Source organism: Dioszegia hungarica, assembly GCF_025882075.1.
Source record: "Dioszegia hungarica strain PDD-24b-2 chromosome Unknown MKK02contig_2, whole genome shotgun sequence".
Taxonomy (NCBI): Eukaryota; Fungi; Basidiomycota; class Tremellomycetes; order Tremellales; family Bulleribasidiaceae; genus Dioszegia; species Dioszegia hungarica.
The window spans coordinates 497,132-518,419 of record NW_026515766.1 but is presented as its reverse complement, the minus strand read 5'-3'; the positions used below and the strand labels follow the sequence as shown (position 1 = coordinate 518,419).

At 58.1% G+C, this 21,288-nt stretch overlaps 8 protein-coding genes across 8 annotated transcripts; 5 read left to right on the top strand and 3 right to left on the bottom strand.

Moving 5' to 3' along the window:
- Positions 1 to 103: 103 nt before the first annotated feature.
- MKK02DRAFT_39551 (insulin-like growth factor binding protein) lies at positions 104 to 3,409 on the bottom strand (the record flags this gene model as incomplete). Its single annotated transcript, XM_053090650.1, has 10 exons — positions 104 to 1,521; positions 1,575 to 1,754; positions 1,813 to 1,994; positions 2,058 to 2,232; positions 2,287 to 2,430; positions 2,495 to 2,575; positions 2,634 to 2,780; positions 2,829 to 3,191; positions 3,236 to 3,298; positions 3,349 to 3,409. 10 exons carry the CDS (start codon positions 3,407 to 3,409, stop codon positions 104 to 106), a joined length of 2,814 nt encoding a protein of 937 aa, XP_052949032.1.
- Positions 3,410 to 3,872: 463 nt separating this feature from the next.
- On the top strand, positions 3,873 to 7,566 carry MKK02DRAFT_19254 (p115 like vesicle tethering protein; the record flags this gene model as incomplete). The annotated part of the gene is made up of 13 exons (XM_053086064.1): positions 3,873 to 4,079; positions 4,142 to 4,264; positions 4,316 to 4,544; positions 4,617 to 4,828; positions 4,876 to 5,037; positions 5,117 to 5,449; positions 5,497 to 5,982; positions 6,056 to 6,168; positions 6,240 to 6,505; positions 6,583 to 6,636; positions 6,693 to 6,823; positions 6,877 to 7,215; positions 7,411 to 7,566. The coding sequence occupies 13 exons, from the start codon at positions 3,873 to 3,875 to the stop codon at positions 7,564 to 7,566; spliced, it is 2,811 nt and encodes a 936-aa protein (XP_052949031.1).
- An 824-nt stretch (positions 7,567 to 8,390) lies between these two features.
- Positions 8,391 to 9,276, top strand: MKK02DRAFT_39549 (uncharacterized protein; the record flags this gene model as incomplete). The annotated part of the gene is made up of 3 exons (XM_053090649.1): positions 8,391 to 8,641; positions 8,760 to 8,926; positions 9,038 to 9,276. The coding sequence occupies 3 exons, from the start codon at positions 8,391 to 8,393 to the stop codon at positions 9,274 to 9,276; spliced, it is 657 nt and encodes a 218-aa protein (XP_052949030.1).
- A 457-nt stretch (positions 9,277 to 9,733) lies between these two features.
- On the top strand, positions 9,734 to 10,072 carry MKK02DRAFT_39548 (uncharacterized protein; the record flags this gene model as incomplete). The annotated part of the gene is made up of 1 exon (XM_053090648.1): positions 9,734 to 10,072. The coding sequence occupies one exon, from the start codon at positions 9,734 to 9,736 to the stop codon at positions 10,070 to 10,072; it is 339 nt and encodes a 112-aa protein (XP_052949029.1).
- A 1,270-nt stretch (positions 10,073 to 11,342) lies between these two features.
- Positions 11,343 to 12,175, top strand: MKK02DRAFT_39547 (uncharacterized protein; the record flags this gene model as incomplete). Its single annotated transcript, XM_053090647.1, has 3 exons — positions 11,343 to 11,590; positions 11,653 to 11,825; positions 11,913 to 12,175. The coding sequence occupies 3 exons, from the start codon at positions 11,343 to 11,345 to the stop codon at positions 12,173 to 12,175; spliced, it is 684 nt and encodes a 227-aa protein (XP_052949028.1).
- Positions 12,176 to 12,661: 486 nt separating this feature from the next.
- Positions 12,662 to 15,133, bottom strand: MKK02DRAFT_39546 (long-chain-fatty-acid-CoA-ligase; the record flags this gene model as incomplete). Its single annotated transcript, XM_053090646.1, has 9 exons — positions 12,662 to 12,676; positions 12,726 to 12,772; positions 12,821 to 13,486; positions 13,529 to 13,820; positions 13,865 to 14,067; positions 14,126 to 14,176; positions 14,224 to 14,588; positions 14,636 to 14,942; positions 15,019 to 15,133. 9 exons carry the CDS (start codon positions 15,131 to 15,133, stop codon positions 12,662 to 12,664), a joined length of 2,061 nt encoding a protein of 686 aa, XP_052949027.1.
- Positions 15,134 to 16,028: 895 nt separating this feature from the next.
- Positions 16,029 to 18,561, top strand: MKK02DRAFT_39545 (uncharacterized protein; the record flags this gene model as incomplete). Its single annotated transcript, XM_053090645.1, has 2 exons — positions 16,029 to 16,362; positions 16,430 to 18,561. The coding sequence occupies 2 exons, from the start codon at positions 16,029 to 16,031 to the stop codon at positions 18,559 to 18,561; spliced, it is 2,466 nt and encodes an 821-aa protein (XP_052949026.1).
- A 217-nt stretch (positions 18,562 to 18,778) lies between these two features.
- MKK02DRAFT_39544 (uncharacterized protein) lies at positions 18,779 to 21,038 on the bottom strand (the record flags this gene model as incomplete). The annotated part of the gene is made up of 3 exons (XM_053090644.1): positions 18,779 to 20,189; positions 20,255 to 20,426; positions 20,489 to 21,038. The coding sequence occupies 3 exons, from the start codon at positions 21,036 to 21,038 to the stop codon at positions 18,779 to 18,781; spliced, it is 2,133 nt and encodes a 710-aa protein (XP_052949025.1).
- Between the last annotated feature and the right edge of the window lie 250 nt (positions 21,039 to 21,288).

The following is a 21,288-nucleotide window of genomic DNA, read 5'->3' as shown; positions in this document are numbered from 1 at the left end:
GAATTACTGTACATTCTCTGTCTGGCCGGACAGGCTTGATAGTAGCTTATACATCGACTCAAGACTATTATAGCTAGCTCACTTAAAAACCAACCACAAACAATCACACCCACCCCTCCCCTATCCTTTCCCTCTTCTGAGACCCCATATCAGGCCACAACTCACTCAACCTCGTTTCAAACCTCTCCAGCCTCCTCACTTCCTCCTCGTCCGTCCCTTGTCCCTCTGCGGCCCTCTCGCCCGCTCTCCAATTAGGCACAAGTTGCGGTCTGTACACTTCCCTCTCTTCTTCCTCTTTCCCCTTCGCAATTGCGGCCGTCATCGCTCGCGGCGGCGCAGGGATCAGGGGCAGGGAGAAGTCGATCTGTTGCGAAGAAGATAGAAGGTCAACATCGTCCTCGTGGTGCTGTAACGTCCGCAGCAGATGGGCTCGGGCGTTCTCGTATGGCCTAGATGGGCCGGGCCCGGTGGAGGTGGCATTGGTAGGTAAAGGAGTGGATGAGCCGGAGTAAGAGTAAGAGGGGGAAGGCGGGCGAAAATGCGAGCTGGAGAGGGGGAGGAGGTGATTTGACGACAGGACCGTAGAGGCGCGGGCGGAGGAAGAAGGAGTGGGATCATATGGCGGTGGAGGGTTGAGATATGCTGATTGTCGACCCGGAGTAGCGAGGGGGAAGGCTTCCTGGTATTTCGTCTGGGCGAGCTCGATATCTCCTCTCTTCTCCCCCGTCGCGGCCGTTGCGGCAGAACGCGCCCGGTGGGACGGGAGGAGCAGCTCCCTGAGTCTCTTCCTTTCCCCTTCCCCTCTTCCCGCGACCCCCGCCTCCCCTCCACCAGAGCGACCCGTCCAGACCCTGTCCTTCCCGAATAGCTTCCCGACCCCCATACCCATCGCCAACCTCCGCTTCGCAGGCTCCGACCCCGGTCCTTGCTGCTCCATCGCCTCCCTAAACGCCTGACTCTGCTCCCTCGTCCTCTTCCTCTGTTTCCGGATACACCAACTCGCGCCTATCGCCACCAATACCAACACTGCCCCTACCGCCGGACCCGCGATCCAGCGCTTATCCTCCTTATCCACAAAATCCCCCAAACACGCGCCCGAACCATGCACAAACCCGCCTTGTCCACACTGCACCGACTTGCACTTGCCGCCCTGTAGAACATACCCGTCCGCGCAGGACGTACAGCTCCCGTCGCCCGCGCTGGAGCAGGAGGCGCAGGTCCAGTCGCATCCCAGACAGGATTTCGAGGTGGGGTCAAAGTAGGAAGAGCGGGGGCAGTGGTCTGTGCATATGCCGGAACGGAGGACGGGGAGGGTTGAGGGGCAGGTGAGGCAGGAGGAAGACGAGGGGGAGGAACAGGTCGAGCAGGATGGGTGGCAGGGTGTGCAGGTGCTGTTCAGGCCGATGGTGCCGGAGGGGCAGGTAGGGACGCAGAGGCCGGAGAGGGCGAAGGTCGTGCCGAGGGGGCAGCGGGTGCAGCTCGTGGAGGTGGTTTGGCACTCCGCGCATGTCGATGAGCACTCTGAAAGGTCAGCTCGTACCCCGGCTGACGCGAGAGGGGGAATGGTAGCTTACGTTGACATGTTCCGGTCCTGTCTGCTGATCCAGGCAAGAACCAGCCTGCCGAGCACCGCTTGACGCATTTGCCATTCTCGAGGAGGTACCCATCTGCGCAGGCGGAGCATTGGAGAGAAGCGAAAGTTGAGACTGATGAGAAGCTGGGTATGTTGCAGGCGGTACAGCCGGATGGACATGCTGTATCTGTCAGCTCTGGCCCGGTCCATCAACGAAAGACAAACAGTAGCGAGCTCACCATCACACTTCCCAATCTCGTTATTCGCGATAAAGACCCCTTGGACGCTAGCCAAGCTAGAGTCACAGACACCTTTCGAGTCGAGCCCGACGCATTGCCCTTCGAGGTTCATTCTTGGCGGAGCGCAGGAGAGGCAGTCGGACGGAGAAGGACCAGAGCAGGTAGAGCAGGCCGGGGAGCATCTGGAGTGTCAGCTCTAGGTCGAATTTCCTATGACCAGGAGCTGTTCTGGCATGGCCACTCACAATGAGCAAGAAGTAGTTGAAGTGTCCCAGTACTGTCCGTCTATACAGCTTCCGCGGGAAACACATCGAGCGGGGTCCGCAGTATTGAGCGTCAGGTTCGGACGACAGGAGGTGCAGATCGCTGTGTTGGCCGTGCCGTCTTTGAGGCGGCAGGTGGAGCATCCCGCAGGACAGGCTATAGATATCAGCTGATGAGCGGTTACTTCTACACTCTGTCGGTCCAGCTCACATCTGCAATTTCCGGTCCCGGTCTGAAAGAACCCTGGAATACATGTATTGCACTTCTTGTCGGAGGTGGTGGTGTTGGTCGAGAAGCCGGCGGAGCAGGTGCAATCGCCTGAGGTGGTACAAGTGCCGTGCGCGCAATTGCAAGCTACAAAATCAGCAAATTAACCCCGCGGAGAGTCCTGAGCTCAAAGGGGAGTTCGTCAACTGACCTGAGGCGTCCTTAGCCGTACCCAGGCATTTACCAGTCCCTGATAGCCCGCCATCGCAGACGGTACAGGCGGCATCACAAGCTGATCGATCAGCTATGTCCTCGACGCGTCATGTGGCTGCTAGCTGATGATAAAGTACCTTTGCAGGTTGATCCAAAGAAGCCTGGCGCACATTGCTCGCACTGACTCCCGGCCCACCCTGGTCTGCATTGACAGATCGCGGTGTTCGAAGCAGAGCGGGACGGGATGCAGAGACCGCCGGAAGAGCACGGGGGATCGCATACAGCTGACCACATCAGCTTGTTTTCACTGTGGTACAGTCGCGCAAACTCACTTGAAGATGCCTTGCTGATCCTTGTCTTGACGCCAGAAGGCAATTGTCCAGCATCCACCACCGGTCCCCACAACACCTCCCCATCCCCCGTCACGGCATACCAATCCTGCGGAAGGTACAGGCTCTTCCACCCTTCATCCGCTCGCCAGTCGAGTCCGCTGAAGCTCTGGACTGAGCCCCTGTAGACCGCCTGATCAAAGACGGCGGGTCGAGAGGGGTAGGTGAGGGTAATGGATTCGCCGTTCCGCCATGTGGTCTGATTGAGCGGGGCGGAAAGGGAGGACTGGGAGAGGGCGAGATCGTCGTATAGTGGGTAGGTGCCGGGAGTGAGATAATTGCGGGATGATCTATCGGTATAGAGCACTGAGGATGAGCTTGGGCGAGATCAGTATGGTAAGGGGGCTTACTGCTCGAAGAGGATTTGCCTTTGATGCAACCTTCTTGAGTGCAGACCTGAGCAGCGAGGACACCTGCACGCATTAGCTCAGATCGGTTCGGGGTAGCAATAGTGTCAGCTCACCCTGTAAGATGGCGAAGACAGCGCACAGCTGCGTGATGCTGGGTCTCTTGAGGTTGAGCATGGCGTGCAAATTTTGACTTGTTAGGAAATGATCAGTTGTAAGTAGGATGTGAGCAGTCCCTGCTAGATCGTCTACCCCCCTATATCTTTTCCTCTCTTCCCTGACCGCTTCCTCCCCCTCTCCTCTCTCGCTGTGTGGTGCCTTTTGATCCTTGTATCAGCGAACAATGAGCGAAAAGAGAAGAGGATGGCTCAACGAAACACACGGAGAAGAGGCTTTTGTTGACGTTTCAAATTGCTCCCGCTTTCCCACGATAGAGCACACCGTGGGCCAGGGTCAACGCGTCCAGGCCTGGCCTTGGCTTCTATTTGCTTCGCGTCCAGTACCCAGGAGCTATAGATTGCATACCTCGCCTGTCCATACCGACCTGGGCACTACACGCTGAAGCTACAGCACAAGGGAAGCTCAGACCCGATACTTTCCCCCCTGACACTGCCGCTCCTCGGGAGAGATACTGCCCAGCATGAATTTTGGCGGAAATCAATACGCTTCGATCTTCTCGACCAAGCTCTCCTCGGCGTATAATCAGCTCCGAGGGGACTTGGGTGCGCCGCAGACGGCAGGGGAGACAATTGGGAAGCTGGTAGAGAGGATACAGACGAGTCCAGCGGTGGAAGATAGGCGAACGGCGGTATTGGGACTGAAGGGGTTGAGTCGGGATTGGAAGGAGGTGAGCATACCGTCGAAGACGGAGTGGGGTCATGATGGGCAGAGTCGCAGCTGATCCTTCAGGATGTCGGGAACGCGGCGATGGAGAGCCTCTTGGCGGTGCTTCAGCACGATGCCCCTCATGATGTCGATAGCGCCAAAGCCGTCCTCGAGACGTTCATGCAGCTGTGCGAAGTGCCAGAGAAGGTTCGCTACACCTTGCTTGTATATCTTCGAGCCTCTAAGCTGACTGCTCAGCCCGCCAGAGACGACCCTGGACTCCGCTTCACCGACGTTTTTCTCTCAACCGCCACGCCCTTCCACTCCCTCCTCAACATGTTATCGACCTCCCCATCCTTCTATCCCCGCTTCTACACCCTCCAATTCCTCTCGCAACTCCTCACTTCCCGCCCTGCCCTCTCGCAGTCATACATCATGTCGGCACCGCCGCCCGGACTGGAAGGTATCCTTTCCATCCTCGACACACGTGCGCCCCCGCCGTCCTCGGCCCCAGGCTCAGCAGCGGGCGCTGCGGCAGGTGCAGGGGGGATGGGCGGAGGAGCGCGCGAGATGCTCAGGAATGAAGCACTGTTGCTGTTGCCGGTGATGGTGGCGGGGAATGCGGACTTTCAGAAGATCGTGGCGTTCTCTGGAGCGTTCGAGAAGCTGTTTGAGATTATTGACAAGGAGGGAGGAATTGATGGGGGGATTGTGGTGCAGGATACGCTGACAGCGGTTGGGAGTTTGCTGAGGTTCAACGTCTCGAATCAGGTAAGCTGTCGAACTCGTCGACTTGCGAGGACTAGCTGACGGTGCAGAACTATTTCCGCGAGCTCTCACTCATCCCGTCGATCCCGCCAATTCTTGGCTTCCCCGCTGGATTGACTGCGGATGCGCAATCACCAGACGACTACTGCTTACAGTACTGGCCCGAGCAAAAGATCCACAATACAGGTCTGGTGCTTGGTCTGATCCGGATGGTCATTGGCGGTCCAGGGGGAACCAACCAGGTTAGATTCTATCTTGCGTTCCTCCTGGTGATCACATCGGAAGAATGAGCTTATTCTTCAGTCCTCAATGGCTTCATCCAACGTCACTCGTGCTCTCGTCGAACTCTCTCTCTCCTCCAATGCGCCCAACAGCATCAAATCCCAATCCCTCAACACCCTCACACCCATCCTCCTCTCTTCCACTGCAAACCAGAACCTGCTTTCTTCGTTGCAGCTTAGCCCGCTCGTGCCCGTTCCAGCGGACGACGCGAATCCGAACGGCGGGTTCGTCCGGGAGGGAGCAAGACCTGGGGTCGTTACGCTGGTAGATAGCGTAGTGGAGGGAGATGCGGCTGGAGGGCGGAGCTTGAGGGGTCGGGCAGCCGGAGTGAACATGTTCGAGGTGAGCTGTGATGGTCGGACGCGCCGAGATAGCAGCTGATAGATCAGGCCTATGTGACGGGCAACGATGATGCCCGTCTAGACCTCCTCGCCTCCCTCACACCCTCCGACTCCCCCTCCGCAGGCTCCACCATCCTCTCCGGCCTGCTCGACCTCCCCTCCACCTCGTCCACTCCCTTTGACCCATACCGCCCCCTCTTCGCCTGCCTCCTCCTCGCCCACCTCCTCCGCTCCTCCGAGCACGCCAAGAAACTCGCTCGCGAAATCACACTCACCCCGCCCGGCGGGGAAGAAGAGGACAAGGCGAGCCTGATCCAGCTTGTGGTCGGGAACCTCATGATGGCGTCCCGAGAACAGGCGGAGGCGGTGAATCGGACGGCGAAGGATGGGATCAGGCCAGAAGGGTCGGAAGGGATGGACGAGGAGGATTGGACGAGGGTCATGGTCGGGTATTTGGTGTTGCTGTGTACGTGGTTGTGGGATAGTCCGAGGAGCGTCAAGGAATTTTTGGGGGAGAGTGCGAATTTGCAGATTGTGAGTTGTTAAGACCTCAAGAGCCTGGTCCACCTGCGAACCTGGATTAGAGGGTAATAGCTGATGAGTATAGCTCATTCAACCCATCACCCAAACGACGGGCATAGATCCGCTCGTCCAGGGCCTGAGCGCGTTCCTCTTGGGTGTATGCTACGAGTTCAACCGTGAACCCGGAGAGATCACTCGGTAAGTCCTACCTCTCTCTCGCTTTCTCTGGCTTCATTTCGTCGACTCAGTGCAATGTCGCTGATCGGCAGCGCGACACTCCACCCAATCCTCCACTCCCGTATAGGTCCGGACCAGTTCGTATCCCGCATGGCCCGGCTGCGTGAGGACCCCCGATTCCGCGCCGTCCAGCCCGACGCGTTCGACACGGACGGCGGAGCGGCGGACCACCCAGTGGCTGTGCCGGTCAGGGATGTGCAGGAGGGAGCAGAGGGTGGGGAGATGGGTGTGGAAGAGGATGAGGGGCTGGAATTGTGGTTTGATTGGGCGTTTGTGGACTTTTGGAAGAATCATTATTGTGAGTCCGGATCTCATTTTGCCGGGAGTGGTGCGAGCTGGAGATGTTGACGAGTATGGGCTGCTGCTGATCTGCAGATACTATCCAGAGGAGTATCGCCATTGAGCCAGATGCGGTCAGGGGATCAGGACGTGAGTTAGCATGCCCTCATCCAGGTACGGATGAGTTCTCAAACTGACAGACGCAGCTTCATCCAGCGACGAAGGCGAGACTGCGTCCATCATCATGTCCCTGCGCCAGAAGCTCAAGGCGCAGACGGACGAGGTGATGCAGCTTCAATCTAGGCTGTCGAAGATCAATGACGAGAACCGGGCAGAGGTGAATACGCTGTATACTCCGCTTTTAAGGGGTACACGCTGACTCTATCGCAGAAGGAAAAGCTATCGAAAGAGGTCTCCTCCCTCACCGAACAACTCTCCACCCTCTCCACCTCCCTCACCACATCGGAGTCTGCCCAAAAAGACCAATCCGCCCACCTCGACTCGCTCACTTCGCAGCTCGAAGCCGAGCGCGCCAAGTCCGCATCCACCTCTTCTCTCTCTTCTGACCTGGAACGCACACAAGCCGATCTCAAGACGACGAAAGAGATGCTCTCGGCGATGGAGAAGAGGGCGGAGGAATCTGAGGCCAAGTTGAAGGAAGCGGAAGAGCGGGTGGAGGCTGCCGAGAAGGAGGCGAGGGAGAGCTTTATTAGGGCTCAGTCGGCCGAGGTGGCGCTTGAGTCGGTGAAGAGTGCGAGTGGGGGAGGGGCGGGTGGGAAGAAGGGCAAGAAGGGTGGTGCGGCGGCGGCGGCGGCTGCTGCTGCTGCGACTCCTGCTGTGATCGTAGGAGGAGGGGAAGAAGAAAAGAAGAGGATCGAGGAACTAGAGAAGGAGTTGGAAGGTGTCAAGGGCAAGATGGGGGAGAATGAGAAGGAGCACGAGGATCTACTGGTTTTACTCGAGGAGATGAGTGAGAAGAGGAAGAAGGATAGGGAGCGGATCAAGACGCTAGGCGGGGAGGTTAGTGAGGATGAAGAGGAGGAGGAGGAAGAGGAGGGTGAAGGGGAGGACAAGGCATGATTTGGATATTGGGTCACTGGAGACCATCCTTCCTTCCTTCCGATATCCTGTACTTTTTGTACAGGGCTTTGCAGTGCGATCTCACAGGCTCACTACTGCCGACTCAGTACTGAATGCCTGATTGTCAGACCACGCCGTTTCGCGTATCAAGGTCTTGTTGAATTAGGTGAGGTGTGCTGATTCCTCTGCTGCAGCTGGCCGAGAATCTACTCCCTGCTGAGCGGTAAGGAGCGGTACCGAGCATCTCCTAGGCTCGGTTCAAGCCCCCCCAACTCCTTGCTTCACTTCAAGCTTCACGACGGGGGTCGACTTCAGCGATGGAGGAGCATCTCTGAGCATCTCTCCAGACAGAATTAATCTATTACTCAATGTAAGCATATCTGCACGACCCGGCTGGTCGGCCCGGCCGAGTCGGGACACCCTTGATTCCTCACATGTACTCGGCAGTTACTCGGCTCAGGAGTCAGCATCTCTCAGCATACCTGATAGGACCCTGGCCAGTCCCTGACTTCATGCCGTTTCAGCTTGTTTTCGATGGAGGTTTCGTAAACACCGAGATACCATACTTGGAGTCGTACCTCACCTTCAGATCCGCCGTGCCTGCCGGGTCTGTCATATGGTACTAAGCTGAGGTGATACGTACCCGCATGTAGTTGCTGCGCATGCGTGAAGCCGGTTTTCAATATGCGTTGTTTGCATGCAACACCGCTGCCTCATCAAGCTTCGTTTCCCAATCCTGCATCTGTCCTCTCAATCACAGCCCGTGTCGAGCGGCCCTCTCACTACATCCCTCTCTCACTCAGTCCACCCCTCGCCGCATCATCATGTTGGTCAAGACCGTCTTCATCATCCTCAGCCTCCTTACGGCGATGTGTCAGGCCACAGCCGTGCCCGCCGGAGCCGCGGGCGCGGGCGCGGCGGAGAGAGGCCTCGACATGGTCCCATTGGATCATGGTTCAGCCACGGTCGGCGCCTACATCCCTACGATCCTCAGAGACCGGCAGACCAACAGGCAGGACATTATCCGTCGTGCCACTCGGCGCCTGACTGCAAAACGGGCCTACTCCTCCGTCTCGTTAGTCGTCTCCGTTCACGTTCCATCTGATCTGCGCACGCGCGACACCGGACAGTAATCCCATCCGCGGCCAATGTGGTGATGGTATATCATAAGCCGACATGCTGACACCTTCCAGTCCGAACGGCTTCGTCGGTAACATGTTTGTTGTCCAAGTCGCGGGGTCAGGGTCATACCTTGGTCGGGCCAGTCCCACCGACTCCCTCGTTACCGGCTATACCCTCGCGGACGCTTTGCGTTTCACCTTTGACTCTCAATCCCGCCTCGTCTCGTCAAGCGAAATACGTACGTCCACCCGATTATCCCACTTCTCTTCCACTCCTGCGATTATGATTCATCTGGACGACAAGTAGAGATATGAGAAGTAGGGCACAAGCTGAAGAAGATGACGTGTAGTGGCCTCTTCCAGTCCCAACACCGCTCCCCTTTATACCCGCTCGCAAGCCTCACTGGACAGCAACAGTAATTACGCACCGCTCACATGTCGGATCGACTCGGCAAGCGTGCTCTCATGTACTCGCTTCGACCCCGCACAGCCTGGCGAGTTCTGTACTGCCGGAGCTCAGGTCCGATTTGCAACCACCGGCTTGTGCGGTCGGAACCCGCGCATCTCCCTCACGCTGGTTGACGTGTAGGAGAGGCGGATTGAGACAGTCAGAGTAGGGAAGGATAGTCAATGTTCAGGGTGGGACGCTATGTTATAATCGTACGACTGCTTTATACCCTTGGCAATTTCAAAATGTGACCCACAGTCTCATGAGGGACAGTATTTATTAGCACAGTAGGTAAATTACGATGGGTGCATGTCTGTATCGCTGGGGACCCCAAGGAGAGCGAGGGAATCGTATACATGACCACTATTACTCCTCATTGCAGCCTCCATGTCTTTAGCCAGCCCTCATCATTATACTCCCCGTATATGTATGGTACACGTGAACGGTCAAGTGCAGGGCTTCAGGCGTAAACCTTCTAGAGGACCATCAGCCTAGATCCTAGTCCAGACGCATCGGCACAAGCGAGGTACGCACCTTGATCCTGTCTTCATAGTGCTTCTGGATCGTCCGACGTTGCAGCTCTATCACACACATCAGCATGATTCCCCTTTCCGGCAGACATCAGATCCACTCACTCTGCGCAGCCGTTAAGAACCCAGATTCGGGCGTCCATTCCTCCTCGGTCAACACCGCAGCTGGGGGAGGGGAAGAGGAGAAGAAGCGGATCGAGGAGCTAGAGAAGGAGCTCGAAGGTGTCAAGGGCAAGATGGGGGAGAATGAGAAGGAGCATGAGGATCTTTTGGTATTGCTGGAGGAGATGAGTGAGAAGAGGAAGAAGGATAGGGAGCGGATAAAAGCGCTAGGCGGGGAGGTTAGTGAGGATGAAGAGGAGGATGAAGAGCTGGAGGTGGATGATGACAAGGAGGATAAGGAATGAGGGGGACAATTTTCCCTATAGCAAGAGGGGATGTGCTTTTCTTGGCTGTCTTGATCGACTACTGATGATGCTTTGGCTGACGCTTCAATGGCACCAATCGTTTGGCTCTTACCCTCCACTCATCATGTACCTGGGCAAGTAGCCTGCGCGAATCCATAAGCGGGGTGAGGCGGTGGAGGGAGTCGTCCAATGCCGCTACCGCCTCATGGCCATCATGAGTCTGTGCCGCGATGTTTGTGGGCTGAGGGCTAGGTACGTCCAGGCCGCTCTTGGCCATCGCTCAGGGAATGTCAATGTATATCGGGACCAGTGTAATGTTCTCCCGTACTCCTGCTTTTCGGCTTCGTCCGCAATCTAATCTACTCTTCCGCTCCAAAGCATGCTCCCAGTCCCTGACTACCCGCAAACCCAGCCAACACACTATGCTCTTCACTCCTTTCCTCACGCTCCCCTCCGTCACCAGTCACTTCGGCGGGGCCGCCGGGTTCCCGCCAGCCGCAGACGACCACAGCCCGGCCTTCCTTCTTCACCCCGAGAACATACTCCGACTCGGACCTTTAGGCCTTACGATCTTTGACTCGCAGCCTGTGCCTGGATCTGACACCGTTCAATTCGGTCAGATCTTACATCAGGGCAAAATCAGCCGACGATCTACATCCCTTGCCCCTCCAGTCTTTTGGGGCAAATTGGGGGACTCTTGTAGATCCTGCTTACTCCGATCCCTTCAGTTCGCTTCATTTCGAGGTGGGCTGACGAACTGACGGCAGCAGCTACGGCAGCTTTAGGGCTGGCTGAATCAGGCACCGGCACCGATGAGTGGCCCGGCCCCGTGGTGAATGTGCACATGAGTTAAATTTCGTTCCTGGAATCCTGGCCATTCTGCAATTGCCCGGAGTGGTAATTCGCATGCCGCTCTGCAGCGCTTGGCTTCCTCGAAGCGGTAGATTCCTGGCAGAAAACTTGTCCGTGTGACGAGAGATCTGCATCCGGCTCTCTCGCTACTCGCTTCCGTGTATATAGGGGGTCCCACGGCTCCCATTGCCGTTCCAAATTCGCTTCCGAAGGCTGCCGACCAGGAGTCAGAACAGGAGTTCTGCTAATGCCCTGCCAGGAAGGATCTGTACCTCCAACACGATGCAAGACTCACGTATAAATACTCACAAGATGCAGAATCTGTCTTGCCCAGTACCCCTGCTTCATCAGCAACTCGACCACGCCGCTTTCCCTCAATTGCTTGGACCTCACGTTACGCAACCTCACTCGTCTCACCATGCTCCTCACCCCTCTCCTCGCAATCCTCTCAATCACCTCGGCGCTTTGCCGGGCCGCTGCGGTCCCCGTCCCACCTATTAGAGACGATGTGCCCACGCCCTTCTCTCTCCATTCCGACCCGGATCTCGCGGTCTTGACTCCACTCCCCAGCGTCTTACCAGTCAAATTGCGTCAGACTACCAAGGAGGACATTCTTCGCCGGGCGACTAAAAGGGTGACCGCCCCTCGGGCCTTCTCATCCACCTCGTAAGTCCCACTAGTGTCTGTGTCTGTGACCGGCCGCGGTGATCGGGTGCTGATAGAAACAGCCCCAATGGCTTTACCGGCAAGGCATTCGTGCTTCAGCGAACTGGCAGTGGATCCTACCTCGGCCAGACGGCAACCACCGCCACTCTCACTCAGGGTTACACACTCCAGACGGCGACGCGATTCATCGTTGATTCTCAAAATCGGGTCGTTACGGAGACCGGTGGTCTGATCTGTAAGTTCAACGCAAGGCTCCGTTTTTGCTCGATCAGATGCATATGGCGCCAACGTCAACTGCGCGATACTTTAGCTCACCACGCAGTATACACGCTCAGCGCCAGCACCGGTCCGTCCGAAATCAGAACCGGAGATACAGCTACCGCAACCGCCAATGCCCTGACGTGCAAGAACAACTCGTCCAACTCTCTCTCCTGCACTCGCTTCGCCGCCGCCACGCCCGGACAATTCTGCCTTGCCCAGGGTTCGACAAGCCCAGATGCGGGAGAAACGGTCAAAACAGTGGCTGGCTTTGGCAATACATGTACATCGTTCAAGGTCTTATCTCTCACTGTGGTGGACATTTAGGCGGGCAGCTTTGGTAGAGGCGGTGGGGATAGGGGAGGGGAGGTTACTTTTTGGGGCTTTGGTGAAGTAGGTATTGATGGACTTGATGATCAGATTAGACCTTATATTTATAGTTACGTCGATGAACGATCAGGTAGTTCAAGATGGGACTATCAATCTGCAATCCGTTGTGGAGCTGCTACGCGGTGAGCTCAGGTCAGAGGCTACTCTCGGAGTTTCGTGCGCGCCGCTGTCAGGATCAGAAACTGCTGGTTGTCTCGGGGTACGTATCGGAGTCAGTGATCAGACGAGGTCTGTCAGTACTACAACTACTAGCAGAACGTCCATCCGGAAAGAGAAAGTACGAGTATCTCTCACATGACCCATTAATCACACGTCTCCATTACGCCTCCCCTGACCCCTAATAATCATCATCATTGCCGAAAGACACTCCCCCTTCTTCTTCTCTGGTATTACAAATGAATTCGCCGTGTCGGGAGCTCAAGCTCACGCGTAGACCTTCTGCGTGGATATCAGCTTCAGCAGCAGACTTGTCTATGAGTAGACTCACCTTGATCCGGTCCTCGTAGTGCTTCTGAATCGTCCGACGCTGGAGTTCTGCGCACATCAGTGTGCGCCCCTTGTGATTACTAGGCGGCAACTCACTCTGCGCAGCCGTCAAGAATCCCGATTCGGGCGTCCACTCCTCCTCCGTCAAAACCACCGCCTCGAGCAATTCCATCCCCTTCAACCCCTGCTTCCTGCCTACATCATTCAACTCCTTCAAAACCGCATTCACCACCTTTTCATCCTTGCACATCTCCTCCAAATCCTCGCCGCTCCCCATCCCCTGCTTCTGGACCCACTTGGGGAAGTTCTGGGGGTGCGCCACGACGACCATGGCCGGCTGGTTGTGCTCGCCGTTCGCAATGATCGCGCCGTTCGCGACGAGGGGGCACGACTTGTAAATGGACTCGAGGTGCTCGACGGCGATGTACTCTCCGCCCGAGAGCTTGATGAGATTCTTGAGCCGGTCGATGATCGACAAGGTGCCGTCCTTGTTCCACTGGCCGATATCGCCCGTCTTGAACCATCCGTCCGACGTAAAGGCCTCCTCGTCCAGATCCGGGCGCTTAAAGTAGCCTTTGAAGATGGCAGGTCCGCGCACCCAGATCTCGCCCTGGGGAGGAGAGTTGGTAGAGAAGTATTTGAGCTCGGTCGCGTCGACGAGCTTGACTTCGGCGGCGGGGACGGGACCGCCCACGGCGCCAACGACGGCCCAGGAAGGGTGGAGGATAGCGGCCATGGCGGTAGATTCGGTGAGACCGTAGCCTACAATCAGCCACGTTCCTTTCTGTGCAGCACTGTACTCACCCTGGATCATCTGGACCAAAGCGGTGTTGAGGAATGTCTGGGTGTTGCGGCTGACCGCTCCACCTCCGTTGAAGAGATACTTCAACTTTCCGCCCGTCTGCGCCCGCACCTGATTGAAGACCACCGCGTCCGTCAAACCCGCGATACCCGGTATACCATATTGCACCGCGCTTTGCTTGGCGGACAGCGCCCAGTTGAAGACGGACTTCTTGATCGCTGGACCCGCCTCGACTTTCGAGAGAACACCCTTCCGGATGAGCTCCCACACCGCCGGGACACCGACCATGATTGCCTGCGTGTCAGCTCGACGTTTCGATCAGAACAGGACAACCTTACAGGTCGGAGCTCGGCAATATCGCCCTTGCATTCCCGAACGTTGGCGTCGGTCAAAGTCTTGACTTTACCGTACCCGATTCCGATACCGGCAAAGACGAACGAGTTCTCGACGACGAATTCGAGAATGTGGGCGAGGGGGAGGAAGGCGAGGTAGGTCATGTCGGGTTTGAGGATGTCGTACAGGAGGGTCCAGACCGAGCCGACTGTTAGTGTCAGCTAGCGCCCACATCCTTGGAAGCGAGTGGTAGACAGGAAGCTTACTGGCAGCGGTGACATTCCGGTGAGTCAACAATACACCCTTGGGCGTACCAGCTATACCCATCAGCTATATCCCCACCCTCTGCGGCAAAACAACTTACTAGACCCCGAGGTGTACATGCAGCAGTAAACATCCTCCGGCTTGGCCTTGACCGCCTCCTTCATGTTCTCCTTTCCAATCCGAATCACCTCATCCAGGTGCACAACCTTGATGCCCTCCTTGGCCGCCTCGAGTTTCGCCACCACCCCCTCCTCGGCCTTGCCGTCATACACGACGAGCTTGACGCTGGCGCACTTGGAGATGATCTTGGTGAGGGTCGGGAGGAGGTCGGCGTTGGTGAACATTCCTCGGACCTCGGTCTCGTTCAGACTGTGCGTCAGGCCGTCAGGACCGAGCGAGTCGTAGGCTGTGCAGATGGGGACCGCATTAAAGGCGCAAGCGTGGGACATGAGCATCCAGTTACGGCTGCCTCGTCAGCTTCTATCCCCCTTCCCGCCTAAGATAGTACTCACGAGGTGCCCGCGTAAATGTTGAAGTAGGTCTCCCCCTCGCCACCCGACCCCAACTCCCGCAATCCACTCCCAATCTGCTTGGCGAGCTGCAAAGCCCCCTCATACGACACCCAGTCATAAGGCTTGAGTTTGAAGTAGCTCCACGTCTTGGTCTGCTTCTCCTCCTTGCCACCGACCATCTTGGTCACCACCTTGTCTTCGTTGATGACCTTGTCGGTCTCGCGGGAACCGAAACCTTGCTTGGCGCCGTGGGTTCGAGCGGCGTAGAGGAGGACATCGTGCACTGTGTCTATACCGGGAGCGGGTTCTGAATGGTCAGTCGCCACCTCTGAGGGGAAGATAGAAAGATAGCAAGAGGGGGAGGGAGGGGAAAGGGAACTCACGCGTAGTGAGCTCTTTAACGGCGTAAGAGCGCCGAACGCGCGTCTCGCCTTCCGGCTTGGGCTTGTTGGCGTCCACTTCCCAAGACGCGGGCTCCTTTCCTTTACGGGGCGCCATGTTGCTGTGGTGAAAGGGTGGAGTGGCGGGTCGTCAGGTGGTAGGTACGAGTGGACGATAAGGTGGTCGTCTGCTCCGAGGTCGTTGGGCTTGCGTTCTTTGATTGCTGCTAAAATGCGAGTGCCGCTTCTGGAGCTGAGGAGTGAGGTGAAGGTGATGTAGATGTATAGAAGCAAGAGAGTTGACGTTGAGAAGGGAGGGCGAGCAATCAAAGCGCTCGCCAGCGAGCCGAGGCACAGGTCAGAGCCCAGAATGACATGATCCTGCCCAGAATTCCCCAAAGCGGTAACTCCGGAGCCCCGCCAAGATGACCGTGTCCCTTCAAAGCCAAGATCCTCCGTCTCCCCCTGTCTCGAGCATGCTATGCTGCTTTCCTCCGCTCCCGCCTCCGCCTGTCAGCAGGTCAGCTGACTGAGTTGTCTGTTACACAGTCAGCGTATATTGATACTGCTGTGTGGGATTACAAACATAGGAGGACCAGTCAGACTGTCAAAGGAGGTTCGGATTGTGATCGGACACCACGTCATCGTTCCTGCCCGGCCTGCCCAAAACTCTATTTACCCCACACGTTTCAGCCACCCCGCGTCCCGCGCCGCATTCTTTAAAAACAGCCTATTGTTCTCGAGGGAACAACGATCCATCGACGATCTCTCCCTCCTGCGGAGGCACAAGGCCCGCTGAAGCGCTCTGAAACATGTACTGACGTATCGGAGGGAAGATCAAAAGGCTCCAGCATGCACATGGGCGACTGCAGGTCGAAGTATAGACTGACAAAGCGCGGTTGCGAGGATACGGGCTGGTCTTGTACATATAAGTCTTCGCCGCCTTACCACTTGACCTACACTTCTTGCACTACTTTGCTGATCATATCGTCACCTACCATCATCTCACCAATATGTCGACCCCAGCTTTGACGCGGCCGCGCCGCCTGGCCAATCACCCATACGCGACCCCACCTACCTCATCCTCCGAGACCGAGCTGGACTCGCCTGTCGACTATCCCGTCTCTCCTACCGATCCTACCATGGACCACGTCCTCGTCCACTCCGAGTCCCTAGACTCCGCCGGAGCCGGTGCCGGGATTGGCGGAGAAGGAGAGGGTGTGAGTAGGGCACCGTCCAACTCTAGCTTTTTCAATAACGTCTTCCTCGATACCCCGGATAAGCAAATGACTCGCCCGCTCAAGGTGAAGAAGAGGGCTATGGATAGGGCTGCGCCTGTCGGACCAAGTGAGTTCTTCATATCTCTCTGTATACGCCGGGCTGTCCAGCGGTTGAACAAAGCTAATACCTACAGCTAGGATGAGACGTCGATCCACGCACTCCCTCCCTCGCTCTCCCGTCTCCCCGACCTACCCCTCCACTCTTCCTCACCGCTCCTCCGGCCTCCTCAGCGCAATCAACCACTCCAACCTGGCCCGGGACAATTCGACCGCCTCATCGGCGCACCGAGCCATCACGCAGAGCTTCTACGCCCTCTCCCCTGCTCTGAGCACCTCCCCACTCCCTCCTGTCCCGCTCATCACCCATTCATCCGCCACTCCTTCCCCTCCCTCGTCTCGCTCCTCATCAGCCAGCTCGGCGATCCATCTTGGATTGGGCCGGTTCGCCGCGTTCGACCCGTCCGTCCTTCCCGGTCCGTCCCCGCCGACATCGCCCGCTCTCACCCCTGGATCTGGCGCATTCACCCCTCCCCCGCGCCATCCCGGCGCATCGGCGAGCGTATGCGCCGGAGCATCCAAGCCCCTCCCCGCTTCACCTATCACTCCCACTCGGGCACCCTCGAAAGCTGCCAAACTGCTCGGAACAGACGTACCCCCGCTCCCCCTCCCGCTCAAGCATCACCCGCACTCGCGCTCCCTCTCCGACCGCCTCCGCTCCGCCGCCCCCTCCACGCGCGCCAAGAAACCACAGCACTTCCGTCCCCTCCCAAACTCCACCCTGGTCGATATCCAGCGTTTCTTCGGGGACGTGCCGAAACCCTCAGCGAAGCCGCCTGTCCGGAAAGGCATACTCAAGACGCACGGGGCAAGGGCCAAGGTCACTGCTGCGTCGATGGCTTTGCGGGACGAGGATAAGGCGGTTCCGCTTGCTGGCAAAGGGGACGGGCACCAAGATGGAGAAGGAAGGATGTGGTTGGACGTGGAGGAAGAACAAGAGTTTGCGTGGTTGATGTCTGATCTGACGTCGGAGTTGACCCCCGGACAGCGGGCGAGGGTGGAGCGTGCGGCTGGGCTGGGGAGGGAGGTGATCGGGGAAGAAGAGTGGGGGATGGAGGAGTTCACGAGTGTGCTGGGGATGAAGAAGGCGGGTTTGGATTCGCCCCGGAAATCCCCAGCGGAGAGGAAGAAGGACAAGGGAGGGACAAAGGTGTTTGAGAGTTTCCTCGATCTCGGACTGGAGGATGAGCCTGTATCGGAGATAGCGAAGAGCCCGGCGGAGAAGGAGGCGCCAGTGGACGCCCAGCCAAAGATGGGCAATCGAAGCATCTCCAATCCCGTCCTCCTCTCTCCCTCGTCCCTCCACCCCGGTACCGGTAGACCTACCGCCGGTCTCGCAGCCCGATCGGTATCCACCCCTGCCCGACCTCCTCGGCCTCCTGCACCGACCGCCGTTCCTCCTATCCGTCCCTCCACCCCGCCCCGCCCACTCCGACCTGCCCCATCCGGAGTCGGTGTCGGGTCTACCTCGCCTCAACGCCCCAAACATCGTCCCCCACCTCTGGACCTCGCACACCTTCCCCCGACCCGCGGTCTCCCCATCGCCATCGCCGTCGCCATCAATATCCCTGGCCCCGGTGCCCGCCCGCTCTCCCTCGAACCTGCGCCTACACCACGTACAGCCACCCACTCCAAGTCTCGGTCGGTGGATAGCCCAGTACTCCCCGTGCTGGTCAGGCCGGTACCTACCGATATCCCCGGCTCGGCGGGGGAGATGGTATTCCCAAGTCCGTTGTTTGTCAGCTATGGCCAGCGGGCGCCAGGACAGGGGAGAGCGGAGATGGCAGGGAGGGTGATCATCAATCACCCGTCTGGCGTTCCCAGACCTCCCACGACGCCGTTCAAGCACCCTCGGCGAGCGCCTATACCCGGCGCGGGCGGTAGCGGTGCAGTACCGCCCGTTCCTTCCCTGTACTTCTCCTCACCTCACCGAAGCGCCTCAGTCTCAACTACTAGCATGGGTCCGGGGACAGTGGAAAGGATCGAGAGGCCTCAGTGGGGCAAGACGGAGCGCGAGCGCATGATGGATTTGAAGGGTATGATGGATAGTGCTCCACCCGGACAGGGTGGGAGGGGGGGACGAGGCGCAGGGTATGCGGACGAAGGAGTGAGCTACTTTGAGCCGCCGTCCCCGACTGGACCGGGTGGGCGGTTGGGGGCCAAGGCGAAAGCGGGCGGGGCGTGGTTCAAGAAGGTAGTGAGGTTGTAGATGAGGGAGGGCGGGATCTGTGGGAGCTTGAAGTGAAGCCGGGTCTGTGGTGTCAGTAGAGTGACTTTATACTAATAGTCAGCATATAAGTTTGATCAGATAGGTAGATACATATTCGCACATGCACATGCTATACGCTATGAGCTATACAACTTCGGCATGTTGATTGTCCGCCATCCAGGCCTCAATCTTCGGCACGACCTATGCCCGTCGCCGTCTAGCTCGGCTCAAACATACTCGCACTGACCCTCGCCCTCCGATTCTTCTTGACAACCGTCACTTTCGCCGCACCCGCCACCTCCTCCCCTTCCTGTCCATCCTTCAAGTCGCTCTCGGCCCCATCGCCCAGCCCCGCTCCTGCCTCACCCGTCGCTATCTTCCCCTTCACCCCAGTCCCGGTCCCGGTGCCCGTGCCCGGACCTTCCTCCTCCTCATACAACACACTCTTCGGCGGTAACCGCATCGATCCACCCCTTATCTCTGCTGGATCATCCGTACTATCAAGATTGATCAATCGTCTTGGTCGTCTCTTCTTCCCTTGCCCAGCCCCAGCCCCAGCCCCAGCCGCTCCAGTGGCACCGGTAGCTGAGCTAGGCGTAGGTGAAGCTGGTGCGGTCAAGGGTGATGGTTGGCCAGAGGCCGGTTTTGACCTAGGGCGAGAAGGACCCGCCTCCGTTTCCGCTTCCTCATGACCGAGATTAGATGGGCGGTGCGAGAGCGTAGGCGTAGCAGAGACTGATCCGTTTGGCCGGGATTGAGGTGGTTTCGATGCCACCACCGACGTCGAGCCGATCAGAGGAGATGCCATCCCCGCCGGCGCGGTCGGGTTCTTCCTGTGCCCCGACCCCGCAACTGGCCTCCCCCGCCCACTCGCAGCGAGCGCAGCATCGATACTCCTTTTCTCGTTCCACGAGAACGCCGTATCGTCCACGATGACCTCCCTTCCCTCTTGGGCAAACATCACCCCTAGCTCCACTCTCCACCCGTCCCCGCCTCCTCCTCCTCCGACTCCACCCACAGCAGGAGCATTGGGCGATGTAAACTCATTACCCGCAACCCACACCTCTTTGACTTTTGGTAGAACCGCCAACCTCCCCACTTCCCCCACTTCCACCAGGTCGTTATACCGTACATCGACGCGCTGGAGGGAGGGACAGCGGTCCAGCCCGACCAGGCAGTCGATCCGGTTATGCGAGATATTGAGAGTGGTCGTTGGGCCGACGAGGGCGAGAGGGGCGTTCCGGACGGATGTGATGAGATTGTAGGAGAGATTGAGGGAGGCGAGGGAGGGTAGGGAGGAGAGCGAGGAGGGGATGGCGTTGAGAAGGTTGTGCGAGAGGTCGAGGGAGGAGAGGTGGGTCAGGGGGAGGGACGGCAGGGCGAGGAGTGAAGTGGACGGGAGGGAGAGGTGGCGGAGGTGAGGGAAGCGAGGGGCTGGTGGGGGCGGTGTTGAGGCTGATTCTGCCGAAAGGCCGGGGTTGGACGATACAGCCGGCGAGGATGAGGGAACGGTGAGGAGCTCTTCTATCCAGTCGTCCCCGTCTTGCACGTCCCGGACGGTCAGACTTCGCATGGTCAGACTTGGGGGTATGAGCAACGCTCTCGGATCGTACGCTTCCAGCTCCAGCCTGGGGCGTCAGCTATCTCATCCACAATCACACTGTGATGCGAAAGACAGGAGGAGTTAGCTCACACTTGGAGATTCCGCAGTACGTCCAGAGGCACCCTGACATCCACTCCGCCCAGCTGTGTGTATCCGCCCGCCTCGATGAGCTCCGCAATGGGCGGGTCGGAAAAGAACGGTGGGTGGATAAGGAGTGCAGGGAGGACATTGAACCATGAGTACAGAGCCAAGAGGATTTGGTCTGCGAGTCAGCTTGAGCTTGCAGCTCCCTGCGCAGGAGCAGTAGAACAGCTGTGAGCTCACCCTCATTCGGCTCTTCTTTACCCCACCACCCCTTCATCCCCCCCGTCACCATCCCCATCCCCATACTCCCCACGCTCACACTTCGCATACTCCCCACCCAGCTCCTCACACTCTGCACATCCCCATCCGTGCCCCTCCCCTCCCGCTCCGCCGCGCCTCTCGCAGTGAAGGGTACTCCATCCTCCACGGGCACGTCCGTCCTCCCCACATGCGCCAAATTCTGCGGGAGGGCCTGCCATCTCAGGAGGAGATACAGGAGCCGATCTGGCGGTAGGCGGAGCGTGAGGGGTCGTATGGGTCCTTTTGGCGCAGAAGGGGACCCGAAGCCTAGTGTGAGTGGGACTTTGAGCGATCGGGAAAGGGGCTGGGACGAGGGGTCGAGACCGAGAGTCAGGAGAGTGTACGATTGTTGTAGGACGGAAGGGGGTGGAGGGGCGCTGGGGGCTAGTCGGGGGAGGTTGGTGCGGAGGTATTTGTGGAGGATGAGGAGGTAGTCTTTGCCTGGTAGAGGAGCGTCGGGAGGCTTGGAGCGGGTGAAGAGGTCCGCCATTGTCGCTCTTTAGGTGTGAAGGTGTATCAATGAGGCGAGAAGCTTAAGCATGTCCGAGCGCACTCAGCGCACGGGGCGAAGTGGGGACAAGCGTGGGAAGGTGACGTAGAATGACGGCATCTCGGTGGCCGGTTACAAGTCGGTCAGCGGCAGCGACGACGGCCAGAACGACGACGACGAAGGGTGGAAAGTCGACATCAGCACTCTACACATGTCTCGACGAGCTCTCACTTGCCTCTCTCCATCACTC